This window comes from Danio rerio, chromosome 18 (assembly GCF_049306965.1).
Source record: "Danio rerio strain Tuebingen ecotype United States chromosome 18, GRCz12tu, whole genome shotgun sequence".
In the NCBI taxonomy this organism is placed as follows: domain Eukaryota; kingdom Metazoa; phylum Chordata; class Actinopteri; order Cypriniformes; family Danionidae; genus Danio; species Danio rerio.
The window spans coordinates 8,595,529-8,612,500 of NC_133193.1; the positions used below are offsets into that span (position 1 = coordinate 8,595,529).

At 34.2% G+C, this 16,972-nt stretch overlaps 2 protein-coding genes across 9 annotated transcripts in view; both read right to left on the reverse strand.

The window, feature by feature from the left end:
* Positions 1-16,972, reverse strand: part of LOC101882393 (uncharacterized) — a 771,022-nt gene that overhangs the window by 561,044 nt on the left and 193,006 nt on the right. The gene's annotated exons all lie outside the window — the stretch shown is intronic.
* Positions 1,522-16,972, reverse strand: part of anln2 (anillin, actin binding protein 2) — a 22,820-nt gene continuing 7,369 nt past the window's right edge. Inside the window, exons 7-24 of one of the 8 annotated variants that reach the window (XM_073929214.1) lie at positions 15,241-15,321; positions 14,859-14,988; positions 14,154-14,779; positions 12,635-12,729; positions 11,015-11,144; positions 10,785-10,920; positions 9,579-9,743; positions 9,355-9,481; positions 9,177-9,225; positions 8,982-9,047; positions 8,864-8,896; positions 7,744-7,765; positions 7,549-7,658; positions 7,203-7,256; positions 6,571-6,657; positions 5,310-5,417; positions 5,083-5,219; positions 1,522-2,765 (exon numbers count right to left, since the gene is read on the reverse strand). In XM_073929214.1, the coding sequence (XP_073785315.1) occupies positions 2,603-2,765; positions 5,083-5,219; positions 5,310-5,417; positions 6,571-6,657; positions 7,203-7,256; positions 7,549-7,658; positions 7,744-7,765; positions 8,864-8,896; positions 8,982-9,047; positions 9,177-9,225; positions 9,355-9,481; positions 9,579-9,743; positions 10,785-10,920; positions 11,015-11,144; positions 12,635-12,729; positions 14,154-14,779; positions 14,859-14,988; positions 15,241-15,321 (2,319 nt within the window). In that variant the 3' untranslated portion in view covers positions 1,522-2,602. 8 annotated transcript variants of the gene reach the window in all.

The window sequence follows — 16,972 nt, forward strand, 5'->3', positions numbered from 1 at the left end:
TTTTTTGATGCAAGTACATAGTAGTTAGGGACACTTAATATAAAGTGGGACCGACAAGTTTATGGTAACATTAGTTTGGCAGAACAAGAAATTGTTTTTTCTAAGCATTTCTCTTCTAATCAATAGTAATATTTACAAATGACTTAAAAGCAAGTACAAAAATAACTGGATCAGTATTTTAACATTTATTTTGTAATCCCAATAATAATGATTTTAGAGTTAACGCATCCTTGTGAAACTATAATCTGTTTTGGTCATTTAAAGTTAAGATTTAGTCACTGAAATTACTCGGAGAACATAAAATAAAAACAAATGAAGAGATACTTACAAAAGATAGCCTATTTCTTTTATAGCTCCACAAATATAGTGAAAACTAGGAGCTGAAGGTAATGGAAAAACTAAATATTAAGTCAATCCAAAAATATGATGGTGGTAATCAGTGGTGGAAGTAAAAGTACCATAACTTGCTCAAAGATGTAGTGCAAGTAGAGTAAAAGTATCTGTTGTAATTGTAAATATTACTCAAAGTATGAGGAAAAAAGTAGCCCTTTCAAAAGTACTCAAGAGTAGTGAGTATTACGCTGGGAAAGGCTGATGCATTTACATATAATTTGAGGATGTGTGTAACTGTAACATTCTGTAGTGCATTTAGTTATTGCCCAGAGGGCAATATTTAGATTCAGGTTGTGATGTCAGGTGACCAAAAATCAATACCTAGCCAGAGTCTAAGGACAATGTTATTTTGATTCCCAATAACAGTATCAAATAAAGTTGGCATTTGGTTGATTTTAGGTTGTGCTGGAAAGTGACCAAAATCCAACGTCAAGCCAACATCTTAAACCAACGACATGTTGACGTCAAACACTGACATTTATTCATCAGGTATAGCAACCAGAATCGAATGTCTGATAGACGTCATAGTGGTAACGTCCACACAGCGTCAAGCTGTAACATCATTAGTTGTTGATATTTGGTTGATTTTAGGTTGGACGTTGACGTCAACCTGATGTTGGGTTTTGATGTCAATATATTTTCATTTTCAAACAAAATGCAATGTCCCCACGATGTTGGGGTACAACGCCAAGTTGATGTCTTATGTGAGCTGGGTGTTTAAGGCCATTTCGTTCATCAAACAAAACTACTTTGTAAATTACAAGTTATGAGAAAACCTACTCAATTAAAGTAATTTGAGTATTTGTAATTTGTTACTTTACACCACTGGTGGTAATATCAGAGATCACCTATTTGAGCAAGTAAAATGAGACAATTTACTTTTAAATGTCAAAACATAACTGTCTTAAGAAAGTAATTATTAAGAAAGTATGTGTAACATTCTCAAACACAGGGATAACTTTAGGGAAAAAAGAAGAGAAATCCCAGTTAAGTTTAGGTCAAGTGTTAAGTTGGCAAAGCATAAGCTAAGCTTACAAATTTTAACTGACCAGCTAATAATAATCATTTTATTAAATACTAAAAAAAAAATTTAAATAAATAATCAGTATGCCAAAAAAAACAAACACATTAGACTTTAACAGCCATATTTATTTTATAGTACCTTTACCAGGATATTTCGCATATTTATATATAGTTTAACGCAGTAATAGAATATGAGACCCTTGGCAAAAACACATATAGGACAAAGACTTTTCATCAGTTTCACAGTCCCCAGATTGGAAACTGCATTCTCAAGAAAAACAAATACAACCTACTGAAGGTTCAAATAAACCCCAGAGGTCACAAGATCATACCTCACTCTCTCTCCCTGCAGACGTGGTAAATTATCACTCTGTAGTGTCAACCCTGCACTGGCACATTTCAGATTTTAACCCAGTCAACCATCAGATTACAGTGTAAACTCGATTCGATTACGCTGACCAGACTGTCTCCCCTAAAAATAAAATGTACAGTAGTTATAATGCATGGCCAGGTACTCCCAAATGATAGTATACAATTAACATTTTCATACCCATTTATAAAGGGAAGTTCCTCTTAGAAAAATAATAAGCTATACGATTCATACTTCATATAATATACATTCAAATAAAAGCAATTCTCCTTCTGACTGCTTTGATCGCATAAATTGCTCCCAGAGAGTAAGTTGAAAAGCAGCAAACATAAAAAAAGCTTTACCAAAATATCACTTCCCAAATAATGCAGTAAACATAACTATATCATGTAGTGTAATTAAGGACACCCTCATAAACCGAAAAAGGTCATTGCATTAAAACGTAAAGCGTTCATTCAGTTATGAGCAACTGTCTGAATAAGGCAGGAGATGAACAAATATTCAAACTGGCATTAAACTCACCTTGCTCTCATATGGCTAATCTGAAAAAAAAAAAAAACTGGCGAATCCATCCATCCTTACAGTGTTGTAAACTTTTCTAAAATTCAGCAGAATCTCTAAGATGTAATGATGGATTTGAAATATTAAATATGCCCCTAGTATGTAATATAGTATCTAATAATGAGCATGCACATGTAGAATACAATGCATTATTGCATAAAACGCTCTCAGAACCTCTACATTTTTGTAGTGCCACAAATGATCATCTGTGATTTCCTTTCTTAGTCTTAAATGAGAGTTCACGTTTGTGTTGTGTTACAGGATGCTCTCACGAGAGGTCCCGGATGTGGAGGACGTGCTGGCCCGGGTCTCATTGGAGACAGGCTTCCTGTTCCAGGTTAGAAAGTCCAGTAATGTTTGATTGAGTTTCTCCATCCAGTCAGACCTCTCCTCTCGTGTGTCCGCTGAGAACCAGCACCTACACAACAAAACATCAAGCACGTACAAATTTAAAATCATCAACAGTATTGTAAACTAATTCAGTAAAGATGTTCAAATTGTACTGAAATTGTAAGGGAAAGACTCCATGGACTTTTGGGAAATTTTTCAGATTAAAACAAACTATAAAATGCAAGTCAAGATGGGTCCTATGCATTGGACATAAGAGATGCACTCAATTAATGTAGAGGTTCTACATATCTATATGAATACTTTTTTCATCTTCATTTTCATCAAGTCAAATTTAGGACCCTTTGAAAACCATGAAGAATTAAATTTTAGACTAATACAGGGTTAGGATTTTTTTCTAATGGCCCAGTATTATCATGAGGAATTGTGTAATTGTTTTTTTTTGTTTTTTTTCCCCTCATTAGGTCATTTAATTTAGGGAATTTGCTGTAAAATGTCTAACAGCTGTTGTAAACTATCTCTTTGCAATTAAAAAAAAAACGTAAATAAAAAAAATATAAGCTTTTATTGAGATAAAATGTTGGTCATTGGATGGATATCGGTCCAAATTGAATATCTTTACTTGGACAACGATCAGTTTGAAACAATTTAACACCTATAACACAGTATGTTAGTAAATTTAAGATTTTAAAGAACACTTCTATTGTGCAATAATACAAAAACAAGCAGTAAAAGTTAGTCAATGTCTCCCGTGTCAAATCAGGGTGCACGTTTACTATAAGTAACACACTAGTTGCATGTTGTGCTGCTGACTTCAATGAGAATACGTTGCACTGCATGCATTAAAAGCACACTCCTACTTGACGTGAAAGAGAAGATATTGGCAAACAAAGTCAAATGTACATTATTTTCCTGGAGATCCTGTTCATGGAGCTTTGAATCATTATAGTTGAACCACTGAAGTCACGTAGAATGGTTTGGTAATGTTTTTGGTTTCTTTTCTGGACTTGGTCAACAATGGTCTCTAGTCCATTGTTGTCAATGGAGAATTTGAGAGGTTTTAGATTTCACTAAAATATCTCAATTTATGTATTTTTATTATTATGTATATTTATGAATTTTTAGGTGATTTTGAAACATTTGCATGAGTGAATTACACAATCTAAAACCTGCATTTATAAAAGGAGGCTGAATTTTCACTTTAGGACTGAATGCAGAAATGTGATCATCATAATGGTCTACACTACCTTACAAAAATCTTGTCACCTATGCAAGTTTTTGGAATAACAAATAATAAATGGATTTCTATTCAATCATTTGGCTTATATGAAGTGACTTATATGAAAGGCAAAGGTCTCTAGACCACGCTTATTTTACCAACATAAAATATGATCATGCCTTGATTTTTAATGATTTAACTAGGACAATAAGGTCTGACTTTGCTTAGACAAAAGTCTTGTCACTTAACAGAAATATTGTACAGTCTAGAATATAAAGTCATGGTGCAGTGGAAACAGAATTAATATTGTGTGTGACTCCCATGAGCTTGGAGGACTCCATCCATACATCTCTGCAATGACTCAAATCACTTTTAAATAAAGTCATCTGGAGTGGCAAAGAAAACATTCTTGCAGGACTCCCAGAGTTTTATCAAGATTCTTTGGATTTATCTTCAATGCCTCCTCTTTCATCTTTCTCCAGATATACTCAATAATGTTCATATCTGGTAACTGGGCTGGCCAAATCCTGGAGCACCTTGACCTTCTTTGTTTTCAGGAACTTTGATGTGGAGACTAAGGTTTGAGAAGGCGCGCTATCCTGCTGAAGAATTTGCCCTCTCCTGTGGTGTATATTGTAATGGACAGCACAAATGTCTTGATACCTCAGGCTATTAATGTTGCTATTTACTCTGCAGATCTCTCGCACACTCCTATACTGAATGTAACCCCAAACCATGATTTTCCTTCACCAAACTTGACAGATTTCAGTGAGAATCTTGAGTCCATGCAGGTTCCAGTAGGTCTACTGCAGTATTTGTCATGATTGGGATTCAGTTCAACAGAAGACTCATTAGAAAAATCGACCTTCTGCCACTTTCCCAAATGATCAACAAGAAGTCAAGATATTATTTGTTGCTCTTACAACTGCGATCAACGATAAGACTTTTGTCAGGTAGAGTAGATGGATCAATTTCTGGTTTTCCATTTTTAGAGCTTTCAAACATTATGATCACATTCACTGTCAGGAATAAAGGAGGGGCATGGCGCTTTTCCTGTTGAGTTCCACGGAAAAACAGATGGCATACAGGTGTGCAACAACACCAGTGTGATGACAGATGTTTATATTCAGTCTAAAACTATTGCTTTACAAATACACAGATACTTTACTTCTTCAAGGTCTGGCTGTCTTCTTTCTGAAAGGTGCTAGTCTCAACTAGTTCGAAGGTGTGTGGTCGTGCACAGCATTCTCTTTCCACAGGCCGGACACTGCAGAAGCCATAGAGAGACAGACTACCATCTGCTGGCTAAAAGTGAAGGAGATAATAGTTATTGATGAGGAGACACATTAGAGAAGGCACACATTACAAATCACTCAGTGTAGTGATGTTGCACACCTTGCTGCCCATCTCATTAGGATAGTTCCAATACAGCAGATGACCTCCTTCTAGAAGGAAGTAGAACCTTTGCCAGGCTCCAAAACCACTCACATCCTCAAACATGGTCTGTAAGAGAAGAAATAAAACAATTACAAACATTTCACAAAAACAAAACATATTTCAAAATATATATTATTTTCAATAGGAGATTTAAAAAGAGGAATAGTGTGACAACTTGAATTCTTAGATTTACAGAGAATAGTCTGGAAAAAATAAGTATTTTAATGGCAGTTCTGTAAGCAAAAAGCCTTGTTAATGCCAGAAATCAGAGGAGAATGGACTAACTGGTTTAAACTCATCTAAAGTAATGGTATAGGTGGATTAACCATAGGTACAAATGGCACTTACGTAGGCTCAAGGGCATCAAGATAACATGCATGACCAAAATTCAATATATAATATATTTATTTATTTATTTATTTATAATAATTTATAAAAAAAAAAGAAATTCTGATGTAACCAGAAACATCGCGACAAGCATATTCTTGCTTCACACCTGTCTTTAATTTGGCAACATGCATTCAAATGGATCAGACTGTAATGGTAATGATAAATTGCTAACATATTTCACATATCTGCTTTGCAAATATGCCAACTGGACTATCACATTTTTGCTTATATACACATGAACTGAGCCTGAGGGTCTACAGATAAGTTAAGTGCCTTTTCCGTGTTATTAAACTAACAACAGAACTATCGGTCAGGTTTTGTGACATTATATACAGTGCTCAGCGTAAATGAGTATGCCCCATTTTGTAAATGAATATTTTTATCAATTTTTCAGTGAATATAGCTAATGTATTTTGGTCCATTTGAGCAGAAACCGATTTATTAAATGAATATATTTACTAAAATAATATTTTAGTGACTGAATATCTTTAAAAAGACAAAGCTAATACATTTAAATGCATGTGAAATATTAGGGAAAAAATTACAACCTACAAAATTTCAACTAAATGTTTACAATGTTTTTTGCTTCTCTTGAATTTTGCTCTTTTTTATTTTAATATTTTCCCATAACATATAACGGGTGACCTAATTTTGGACCGTTATCATAAGTCATTTTGTTAGATCAGCTCCAGATTTGGCTTCAGTACTGATTAATTTAATGTATATGCACAAATATAATATTGTAAAGCTTCCTATAGAAATTATTTATCTAAATGAGAGATTTCTGAGGGGTGTACTCCTATATGCTGAGCATTGTACAACAACCCACCAAAAAGCCCTCATGCTGGACGTTGGAGTGGCCCTCGCTATGCAGCCGCAGATAGATGTGGCCCTCTAGAGGAGAGAGGAAGGGAACCTACACAAAATAACAAATGGGTTAGTCATCACACAGGAAAAACAAAACAACAACAGATGGGCATGTCAGATGCAGAATAATATTGTTCAAATTAATAAGTTTTTTTGCAACAGTCTAAATCAACACACTACAGTAGCATTTTGAGACAAAATTATAATTAAAAGAGTTCTGAATGGTAATGAAAAAAGTATATATGGCTTATAAGCAAGTTTGCTAAACCCTTTTAAAACCTATATCACAAAAGCATAACTTATTTACAATATATATTTAATTATTCAGGCATCAAAACGTCTCTGATATCTCAGCTAAAAATACAGGTTGAGACTGAAGTAAAAATATGGAGAAGTTAGTTTAATTTGTCCAAAAGCAAGTAATGAAAACCTTAAATCAAGCTAATTCACTGATTATTGCACATGCCAGGACATTCTCTAAATCACAAACAGATCAAAACAATGCCTAGCTTTTTTTCTGTCACACACACTAAAACAGAAAATGTGCAAAGCCCACTAAACCAGAAAGAGAGACTGAGGTGAAAAGAGTGACACCTTTTCCTGAAACTCATCTCCAAGAAGTCGCCTGATTTTTCCTTCAAATTTCATCTGAGTGAAGAGAAACAGGAGAGATGGACAGAGACCCAGTTACATCACCACAACTCCCACCACAGTGCAAACACAAGAGTCAAGACAAATCCTCAGGTCATTGTACATTCAGAGAAATCCTAATTAACCCCTGAAGTGTAACAGTACAAACATGTGCACAATATCTGACATTACAAAGGAAAAAGTCGGTGAATAAACAAAGAAATTAAGTGCATACACAGGTAAAGATAGCAACAACCACTTCATCTTCTTTTTTGTTAATGTAATAAGACTCCTTTTTCACTGCATTTACCTTGTCCAGAGGAAACTTGCTTTGTCCCAATGAATTGAGGGTGATTTTGTGAGAGCCCACTAAAGTGAAGTTACTAGAGCGTTGGGCAGTCAGACAAGGCAAAGTTGCAGCTATAATAGACAAAAACAAAAATATCAAAATCTGATGACAATGACTAAACCAATGATTAAACTAGTCAATTAAATAAATACTTACAAGTCGCACTCTGATTAGATTTCTAGGAAAATCAACACAAAGACAAATTAATGTTGTTAGCTTTGCTTATCATGCAACAATTTTTAATTAATGATATTAAATATGATGCATCTCATCTATTAAAATATGCAAGTTTGACAACCAATGGTTGAACTAGGTATTGTATTCCTGGATCAAAACAAACGCAAGTGCAGGTTGCCAGATTGAGGACCAACGGGAACGAGTCTGACTATCTAGCCTAAAGGCTGATTTAAATAATCTTATTAGGGCTGCATGATATTGGAAAAGTCTGACATTGCGATATGTTGTATTTCTGCAATATATATTACATACATGCAATTTCACCAGATGACCTAAAAAGATTTATTTGGAAAGAATTATTTGTTTTAGATTAATTGGAATTATATATTTGTAGGGAGTTAGTCTCGAATAATATAAAAAAAATAAATTTTAAGCATTGATAAATACAATATAGCAAAGATAAAAGTAAATGACAATTTTCTGGAGAGTCTAACAGTATTCAGGTTATAGATATTGAATAATCAACACAGCATATCGTAATATAGTAACCTTCATTAAAGTTACAAACATTAAAGTTTCTTATGGCCGGATGTTTTAAACTCAATAATATTGAAATGTTCACACAGTCACAGGTCTTAAAGGGATAGTTAACTTAAAAATGAAAATGGACTCTCTATTTAGTCACCCTTCACATGTTTCAAACGTTTAGGAGTTGTTAAAATATCTTCTTTTTTTGTTTAACACAAAAAGAAACTCATAAACTTTTGAAACAAGTAAAGGTGAAATAAAAATAATGAATAAATGTTTGTGTTTAAAAATGCAGATGATAAAATTTTACTCCATTATGATTATACTCTACATTGAGTACAATCAAATATATAATTAACTATAATACCAACTCAGCATTGCATATCCTGCAATGTGACTATTGCAGATGCACACACTGCGATATCGATGCTGAAACGATATATTGTGCAGCCCTAGTTCTTCATTTTATGAATATTACAGCCATATTTTTAAAAAAAATAATACAAAATGTATTGGCTTGTTCTTAATTAATGAAGTCTAATGATGTTATAGAAACAGAGAAGATACATACAGTGATGCTGTGCAGAATCTTCTTAGGAGTCACCTAAAAAAAAAAAATAGCACTTTGTTTAACTTTGCATTTATGAAAGTAACGTAATCTTCCCAATAAGACATGAAAGTGTACATACCCTTGACTTTGTTGAGCTGCGAAACTGCTGAACATTGAGGCTACAGGTATTACTCTGAGTATTGGACTATAAATTAGAGAACCACAAAAAAAAAATACAAAAAAAAAACAATTAGAGTTAGAAATGAGTGAACAAAACAACTGTCATTTTCTTTTAAACCTAAAAAGAACCAATGTTAACATGAACTGTACCTACCAGACTGTAGACCTCAACATCAATCTCGAAACTGGAGCGAATATCTTGTCTGTGAATCAAATATTCAAACCAGCGTAAATCACTATTACACATAAAAACCTCACAGATATGATTCAGGTTAAACTCTGACATTAGTTAAAAAAAACAGCAGTGCATTTTATGTATTGTGTGGACTCACAGTGTGATGGAAGTTGGGAAGGTGATAGTGTCTCCATTTTGGGCATCAGCAGCTGTAGCTAAAGGTGTTGCCATAATGTTACATGGGCCATAACGGATCAGAACGAAGAAGTAGTGCCTTGGACGACCTTTATATAGACAGCAGACATAAACTGTGAGTGAACACTGACAGTATACAGTGAAACATCTTGTTCCTGCCATTTATAAATGTGTATTAAAACTCACCTGTGCGAGCGGAGCACACAAACTCCACCTTGAGAGGCAGCTGAATGCTGCTGATGCTGACGGTGCCCCTGCAGGGCTGAAGAGGTGCATTCTGGGATTCTGGTTCTCCAGGTTCACCCTCTCTCAGCCTGTTGACCTCCGCCAGTAAGGCTGCTCGCTTTTCACCTGCATGACAGGAACGAATTAACATTATTGAGCATGTCTGGGGTAAGAAGCAGGAGGCATTGAAGATGAAGCCAAAGAATCTTGAATAACTCTGGGAGTCCTGCAAGAACGCTTTCTTTGCCGTTCCAGATGACTTTATTAATAAGTGATTTAAGTCATTCCAGAGATGAATGGATGCAGTCCTCCAAGCTCATGGGAGTCAAACACAAAATTAATTCTTTTTCCACTGCACCATGACTTTATATACTGTACTGTACATTTTTCCGTTTAATTAATCAATTATATCATTAAAAATCAAGGCATGTTCATATTTTATTTTGGTAAAATAAGCCTAATCTAGAGGTCTTTGCCTTTCATATACACCACTTCTGAGACCAAATGATCAACTAGAAGTCAAGTTATTATTTGTTGTTTCTAAAACTTGGATAGCAACAAGATGTAGTCAAGTAGTTTATTCTCTACTCTCAATATAAGATATAAGACACAATTATTAGCCCTTTTATGAAATTTTCTTTTTAAATATTTCCCAAATTTTCTCTAATCAAAAAGTTTCCCTCAGTATTCCTAGTAATATTTTTCTTCTGAAGAAAGTCTTATTTCTTTTAGTTTGTCTAGAATAAAAAAAAGAAAAGAAAATAAATAAAAAAAAAAGAAAAATGAAAGTGAATATTATTATATAATTAGCTCCCTTAAGAATGTATTTTTTTCTGATTGGCTACAGAACAAACTACTGTTGTCCAACTACTTATTTAATCTAACTTGCCTAGTTAAATCTAAATAATCTATTAAATTGCACTTAATAATATCTTAATACTAATATCGCATAGTAACTAGTAAAAATGTGTGTACTGTCATCAAAGTAAATGAAATTAGTTATTAAAAAAACTATCAGCATAAAAAAATGTGCTGGGAAAAAAATCTCTTCGTTAAACAGACCTGGGAAATATTTGAAAAACTTAATTTCACAGGAGGACTTAAAATCTGGTCTTCAACTCTATATGCAGAAAGCTCAAGAAGAAAAATTAGTAAGGTTGCACTTACTGGACACAAGCAGGAGTTTCTCAGCCTCCGCCTCCTGTTGTGAACCCTTTCCATGTTCCTCATCGCTGCAGCAGCTCAGAGCCTGCAGCGTCTGTGTGATGATGGTCTGCAACTTGGCCGCCTCCTCGTTCAAAGCCTTAAAGGACAAATACAATCACCTGAATAAGATCCTGCATTCATGAAGGTGATCAATAATGCATTTGTTATCTATACACAACACATTTTCAGACCTTAATTCTCTCCTTGACGTTGATAGGCTTTTTTGAGCAGATCTTCTCTTGAACCTGCTTCTGAACGCCAGGGGTCAAGCTCTGAGTAGTGAGTTGGTGGACCTTCCTCTGTGAGCGGTAGGCATCAATGCTGTCAATAACACATACATATTATTGTCAATAATGCTGTAGAATTTTATTAAAAAGCACCAAAGCAATTTAACATATTCGAATGATTTCTGAAACACAACATGACACTTAATATTGGAGTAATGGTTGCCGAAAATTCAGGAAAATTTTCATTTCATAATATTGTGTTTCAACGAGTGCAGTAGTTTCCAAAATGGGGGTCGTGAGACAATAATTAAATATTTTAATCTGTAACCTAGTAAAATAGTATTTAATAGTTACATAAAAATCAACATGCAAATAAAAAGCCATCAGCCTTTCAATTCATTTTCCATTGGATTGTGACCCCTGGGGTTTTATGCTAGATTAATGATACAGCAATAGTGTTAGTCGTAGCAGATTAATTTTACGGCACAGCGTTAAACTTTGACACCATTACGACACTCACATACATTAAAAATGAAGGCCATGACTGAACATAGGAGGCATCAAGTGGCGGTCTCCAAATTAAACCAAGAATAGTCTTGTGCTTCAAACATTGTGCTCCCCTTTCTTATTAAGTGAGGTAAATACTGAATGAAACAAATGAATAATGACTATAAAAAATTATATGGTTGTTAGACTGTTGACTTTTTTTGTCTTGTCAATAAGCTTGTTTATATAGTTCCTTTTGGTGTGTGTGCACCATTGTGCAACATTTGTATATTTATACAAGGATAGTTGGGATCACGAGCTAAAAACTTCAGAACTAGTGTGTAGCATGGGTGAGCACTTTTATTTTATAATCTTAATATCTTACCAACTAATCATTTGAACAGTAATGTATATAGAAAACCTCGTTGAATTATTAGCCTATCACTAGCTACGTTTCCGATAAACTTTTTATTCGATGAGAAAAGATACGCATAAACTACGATGGAAACAGTTTTACCGAACAAATTCCAGTATGTGCATTAAAAAAGTTATGTGATTTTGTGTGTGAATGGAAAAACCGGCAGGCTTAGCACACTGTAAAACATCTGAGATATTGTTTTGGTCATTCTTAAACACCTTAACCATTTCAGTATTAGTGTTATTATATTATTAATGACTTCCAGAACCTTCAAGAGCTTCTGACGCTCTGCATCTCATGGCTATAAACATCACCAGGTGTTCATTACGCATCGACATATTGTCTTCGAGGCGCAAGTCATTCATCAAAAATAAAGAAAAGATTCACACAGCTTCTCCTACCGCAGCAAAATACGTTTTTACTGTTGATATTTGGCACCAGTTAATCAGGAAGTGAGGATTTTGTTCTCGTTGACTCATTAGACGGAAACGCTGATTATTCGCACGTCTTTTATGCAACATTCCAGTTTTGCGTATAAATTAAATTCGCATTTTTGAATAGAAACAGCTACTAGCAACAAGTAACCATAATCAATGCTAAAACAACAAGTTACAAAGTGATACAAAAAGACAAGGTTTTTGAAAATGTATTATCAATTGTATTTTTCAATTGTGGCACACCTGTACAAAGGTGGAACGCTGTCAGCAGAACCATCCGTCACTTCTTCAGGTAGAGGCAGTTGGTCTGATGGTTCAGACAATGTGATTTCAATCTTCTGAAGGAACATTCATGAACACATTTAGAATTAATACATTTATAAATTTCCATTTATATGTATATCCAATCTGAATTTACCAAAAACTATGCAATATTGCCACTTAATTTAATGTGAAAAGTGGCATTAATATGTCAAAAGCCATTTTATGAAAACAATATGATGTCTGGGTTTCATATCAGGGTTTCTGCAGATTTCATCAAGTTAAATTTAAGACTTTAAGACCTTTATGAATTAAATTTTAGACTCATAGTCCAGATGGAAAAGATTTTTGTTTGCCCTATCAAACAAAATAAACTAATTTAATACAATTAATAATAAAACAATATTTTAATAATAAAAATTTTTATATTTTAGATATTTCTAAGCAAAATCTTTTAAATATTGTGTAAAAACTACTTGTATGTAGAGTTGCACAGTTTAGCGGTACTATGGTATTATCGCGATACCATGGCTCCAAAATACTGGTGGTGCCACTGTAGTTTGTAAACGGTAGTATTGTCATTAACAGCTTATCTACAATAGATAATATTGCATGTAGAAAAGTCACTAAAATGCTCACACAATTGTGAAAAAATAGACCATTTTATTTTAATAGCCTGAGGAGCCTTTTAAGGTTGCACGTTTTCTGACGTTTCAAACGCACATCTGAATCAGTTCATTTTTGCACTATCAATAAGATTTAGTAGCTTCAACAACCGCAGCAATCTCCTAAAAAGAACAACTCACAAAGTGACATTTTGAATTACTTTGGATTGTTACCTGATAAGACAGAAAAAAAAACAATAGATGAAAACCCCAAAATAGCAACAGGTTGACCACTTCATATAGCCCAATTTTTTTGGAAGAAATGCTCTTTTTGTAACCAAATTTGTTTGGTATAGTTTTCTTTATTTGAATGTATTTTTGTTGGTCAGTTATCTACAAAATAAATAAAAATAAACCAATACATTTGAGGTGAAGTGGCATGCAAATAATACTTTTTTCAATAATAAAGGAATTATGAATTAAATTCATGTAGACCTATTATAACATCTAAAATATAGCATTTTTATCGCAAAATATAGCACTTTTAAACAAATGTTTTTGTAAGGAAAATAATTAAACCATTATGGTAAATAAAGTTAAACGTGAACTTTTTAAATAAAGAGTTAAAGTTTTATTGAGATGGATTGTTGGTGATTGTTGGCCAGATTAGGTAGCAATACATGAACAAATGAAAATTAAGACCTGTTTAAAAAAAGATTTGAGACCTACGACACAATATTTCAGTATATTTAAGACTTTTTAAGGCCTTAAACGATTATTTTGAGATTTAAGAAATTTTAAGAAAGACCCTGCAGACACCCTGTCATAGGCTAAATATTATTTAACTACAAAGTCAAATTATACAATCAATTATAAAACCAAAAACACAGCAATACCAGTGGGGTGACAACAGCCTCCACAGATTTGCTGAGAGGAGAGAGGATATAGCTGGGTGGCAGGGTTAGAAAGTCATCTTCAGCACCCATGGGAGGACACTCCTGCTCCTCCTCCATTTCTCCTTCACCATCACGGAGCTCCTTTTCTTCACTCACTGCAGAACTGTCATCAGGAGATTCTACACTCTCTTCAGACATCTCACTGTGATCAAGCAGCTCTTCATTTATTGTGACTGTGACTGATTCCACTTTTTCTTCTTCGACTGCATCCTGTTGTGTGTTGTCTTCCTTTTCGATTATGTTCAGTTTTGTTTTGTCTTCATTTTCAACTATGTTCAGTTCTGTTTTGTCTTCATTTTTGACTGTGTCCAATTCGGTTTCGTCCTCATTTTTTACTGTGTGCCATTGTGTGTTTTCTTCATTTTCGACTGTGTCCAATTCAGTTTCGTCTTCATTTTCAACTGTGTCCAGCTCTGTTTTATCTTCAGCCTGTGATACACAGCTCTCAGCTTTCTCCATTTCCTCTTGCTTATTTTCATCTGCAGCTTCATCTTCCTTTTCTGCGTGCTGCAGGACGTCTTCAAACATCTTATCAATTAGTGCGGAGGTGCTCAGTGCCCCAGGTTCTGCTACAGACAAAAACAAATAAATATGGCAAATGTGGTTGTTGCATTAGCTCTGAGAGTTTTAACAAAGCTCATTTACCAACAGAGGTATAAAGTTCTTCATTGGGGAAACGAATATTCGATGTACATGGCGGTGTGGTGTTTAGACTTCCATCAAACACCTTACTGTCACCTTCACAGGAGGTAAATTCATTTCCCTTTAGTTCTTCCTGCAAAACAGATACAAGATAAATAGAGACTGCTTCAAATATACACACTCTCACAAGTGTGAAAGACAAAAAGGTTTTCTCCCCAAGTGATTCAGTGCAATCAAAATAACTTTGCCCCAGTGACTATAAGCTAATTCAAGAGGAAATATTTTAGAACCAAGGTGCAAGTAATATGACAAATCAATTGAAATCCACAAACACAAAAGCCAAAGTCAAACAGACTCCAGTGATTCATCTCAAATACATGCTCACACTCCCAGGCTGTAATGGAGGCCACTGGGGTTTTAGAATTTTCCTGTACACCCAGGGCGATGATGTGGATGGTGATGCCCTCTAGAAAAATGATGATTTGATGAAAAATGAATTCATTTTCAATTCACAAATCCACACAAAAATCCACATGAAGCAGATAAACATCTTAACCTGTGGTGTTCGGACAACAGTAATACTTACAGAATGGTATTTTTTTTATTTTCCCAAATTAATTTCACTTTAATTCTTTATTTTCTATCATTTAATGGTTAAAAACAAGTTGTTATTTTATTATTTAATACATGTATTATTTTAGAAAAGCATGTCCAATTAATTTTAACTATTTAATAACTCACCTTAAAAACATTTATTTTAAAGTTTAAAGTAAGCCTGTCCCAATAATCAATATATCGTGCAATACTTGGAGATGACCTCAATAATTTCTGCCATTGCAATATATATTTACAAATTTACAAAAAACGTTAAAACCATTTTACAATGACATTTACATTCTACCTCACTGGTGTCAATGTTTATACTTGGGCATTAACCTAATAGGATCTTTAACATACAGAGTGATTCAAAAAGAACACCACAACTTTGAAAATCTGTATTTAATCAAAGAAACATGATGGACCCTTGGGTAATTAATCAATGTGAAGAGTACTTAAAGTTTTTTTCAGTAGAAAATAAGTTCATAGACACTCGAGTGACATCAACCGAATATTTGAACAACATCCACATTCTCTGTAGCATCTCGGGCTAAACAGTTTGGATAGCTCCAGTTATTCCTTCTTTTAGTTGAGCAAGCAAACGAAACTTCAGAGCTTCCTTAATCGACGACAGAAAGAGCTTAGCTCTCCTATTCTTCTTAGCAGAGTTCTCGATTTTTGAAGTTGTGGTATTCTTTTTGAATCACCCTGTATAATAGGCCATTTACCTTTTTAAAATCAAATTATAGAATCTAAATAATAATGATAATGTTTATGGCTATTTGCATTATGTTTATGTATAATCATTGTATAATCAATGACATAAAATGATCTAATGGTTGCTTATCGCACAACAAAAAATCCTTATCGAGACAGGCCTAATTCAAAGGAATGGTTCACTCAAAATTAATTTACTCACTAATTACATAATCTTCAAGTTGTTCGAAACCTTAATGAATTTCTTTCTATTGTTAAACAAAAAATATTTTTTGAAGAAAGCAGGAAACCTGTAACCATTGACTTGACTTAGTATGGAAAAGACAAAACTACTAAAGTAAAAAAGTTAAAGGTTTCCAGCATTCTTCAATATATGTTTGAGTTCAAGAGAAGAAACCAAAGAAACCTCAGTTTGTGCTGAGTTCAGACTGCATGATTTAACCCCGATTTTGACTCGCCCACAGGTTTTGAGAAATTGCAGAGAAAAGCCTGAAATCACAGGCAAATCGGTGCTCGTGCAGTTGATTGACAATCACACAGTATGAACCATCAAAGATGCGATCTGAGAGAATCGCAGATGAGTCACCAATGCCTGTGAAATATTTGGCGTGCTGAATATCTGGAGCTGTCGGCGATTCAAATCATGTCGTGTGAAATGAGTTTTGACTGAAAATAACGTCGGAGATCACCTACAGCCAATGAGAGAGCAGCATTCACTTGTGTGTGTGTGTGTGTGTGTGTATACCTGCAGGCCAGCGGAAGGTTGAGGGAGAAGTTAAAAGCGCTCATTTTCGGTTTATTTG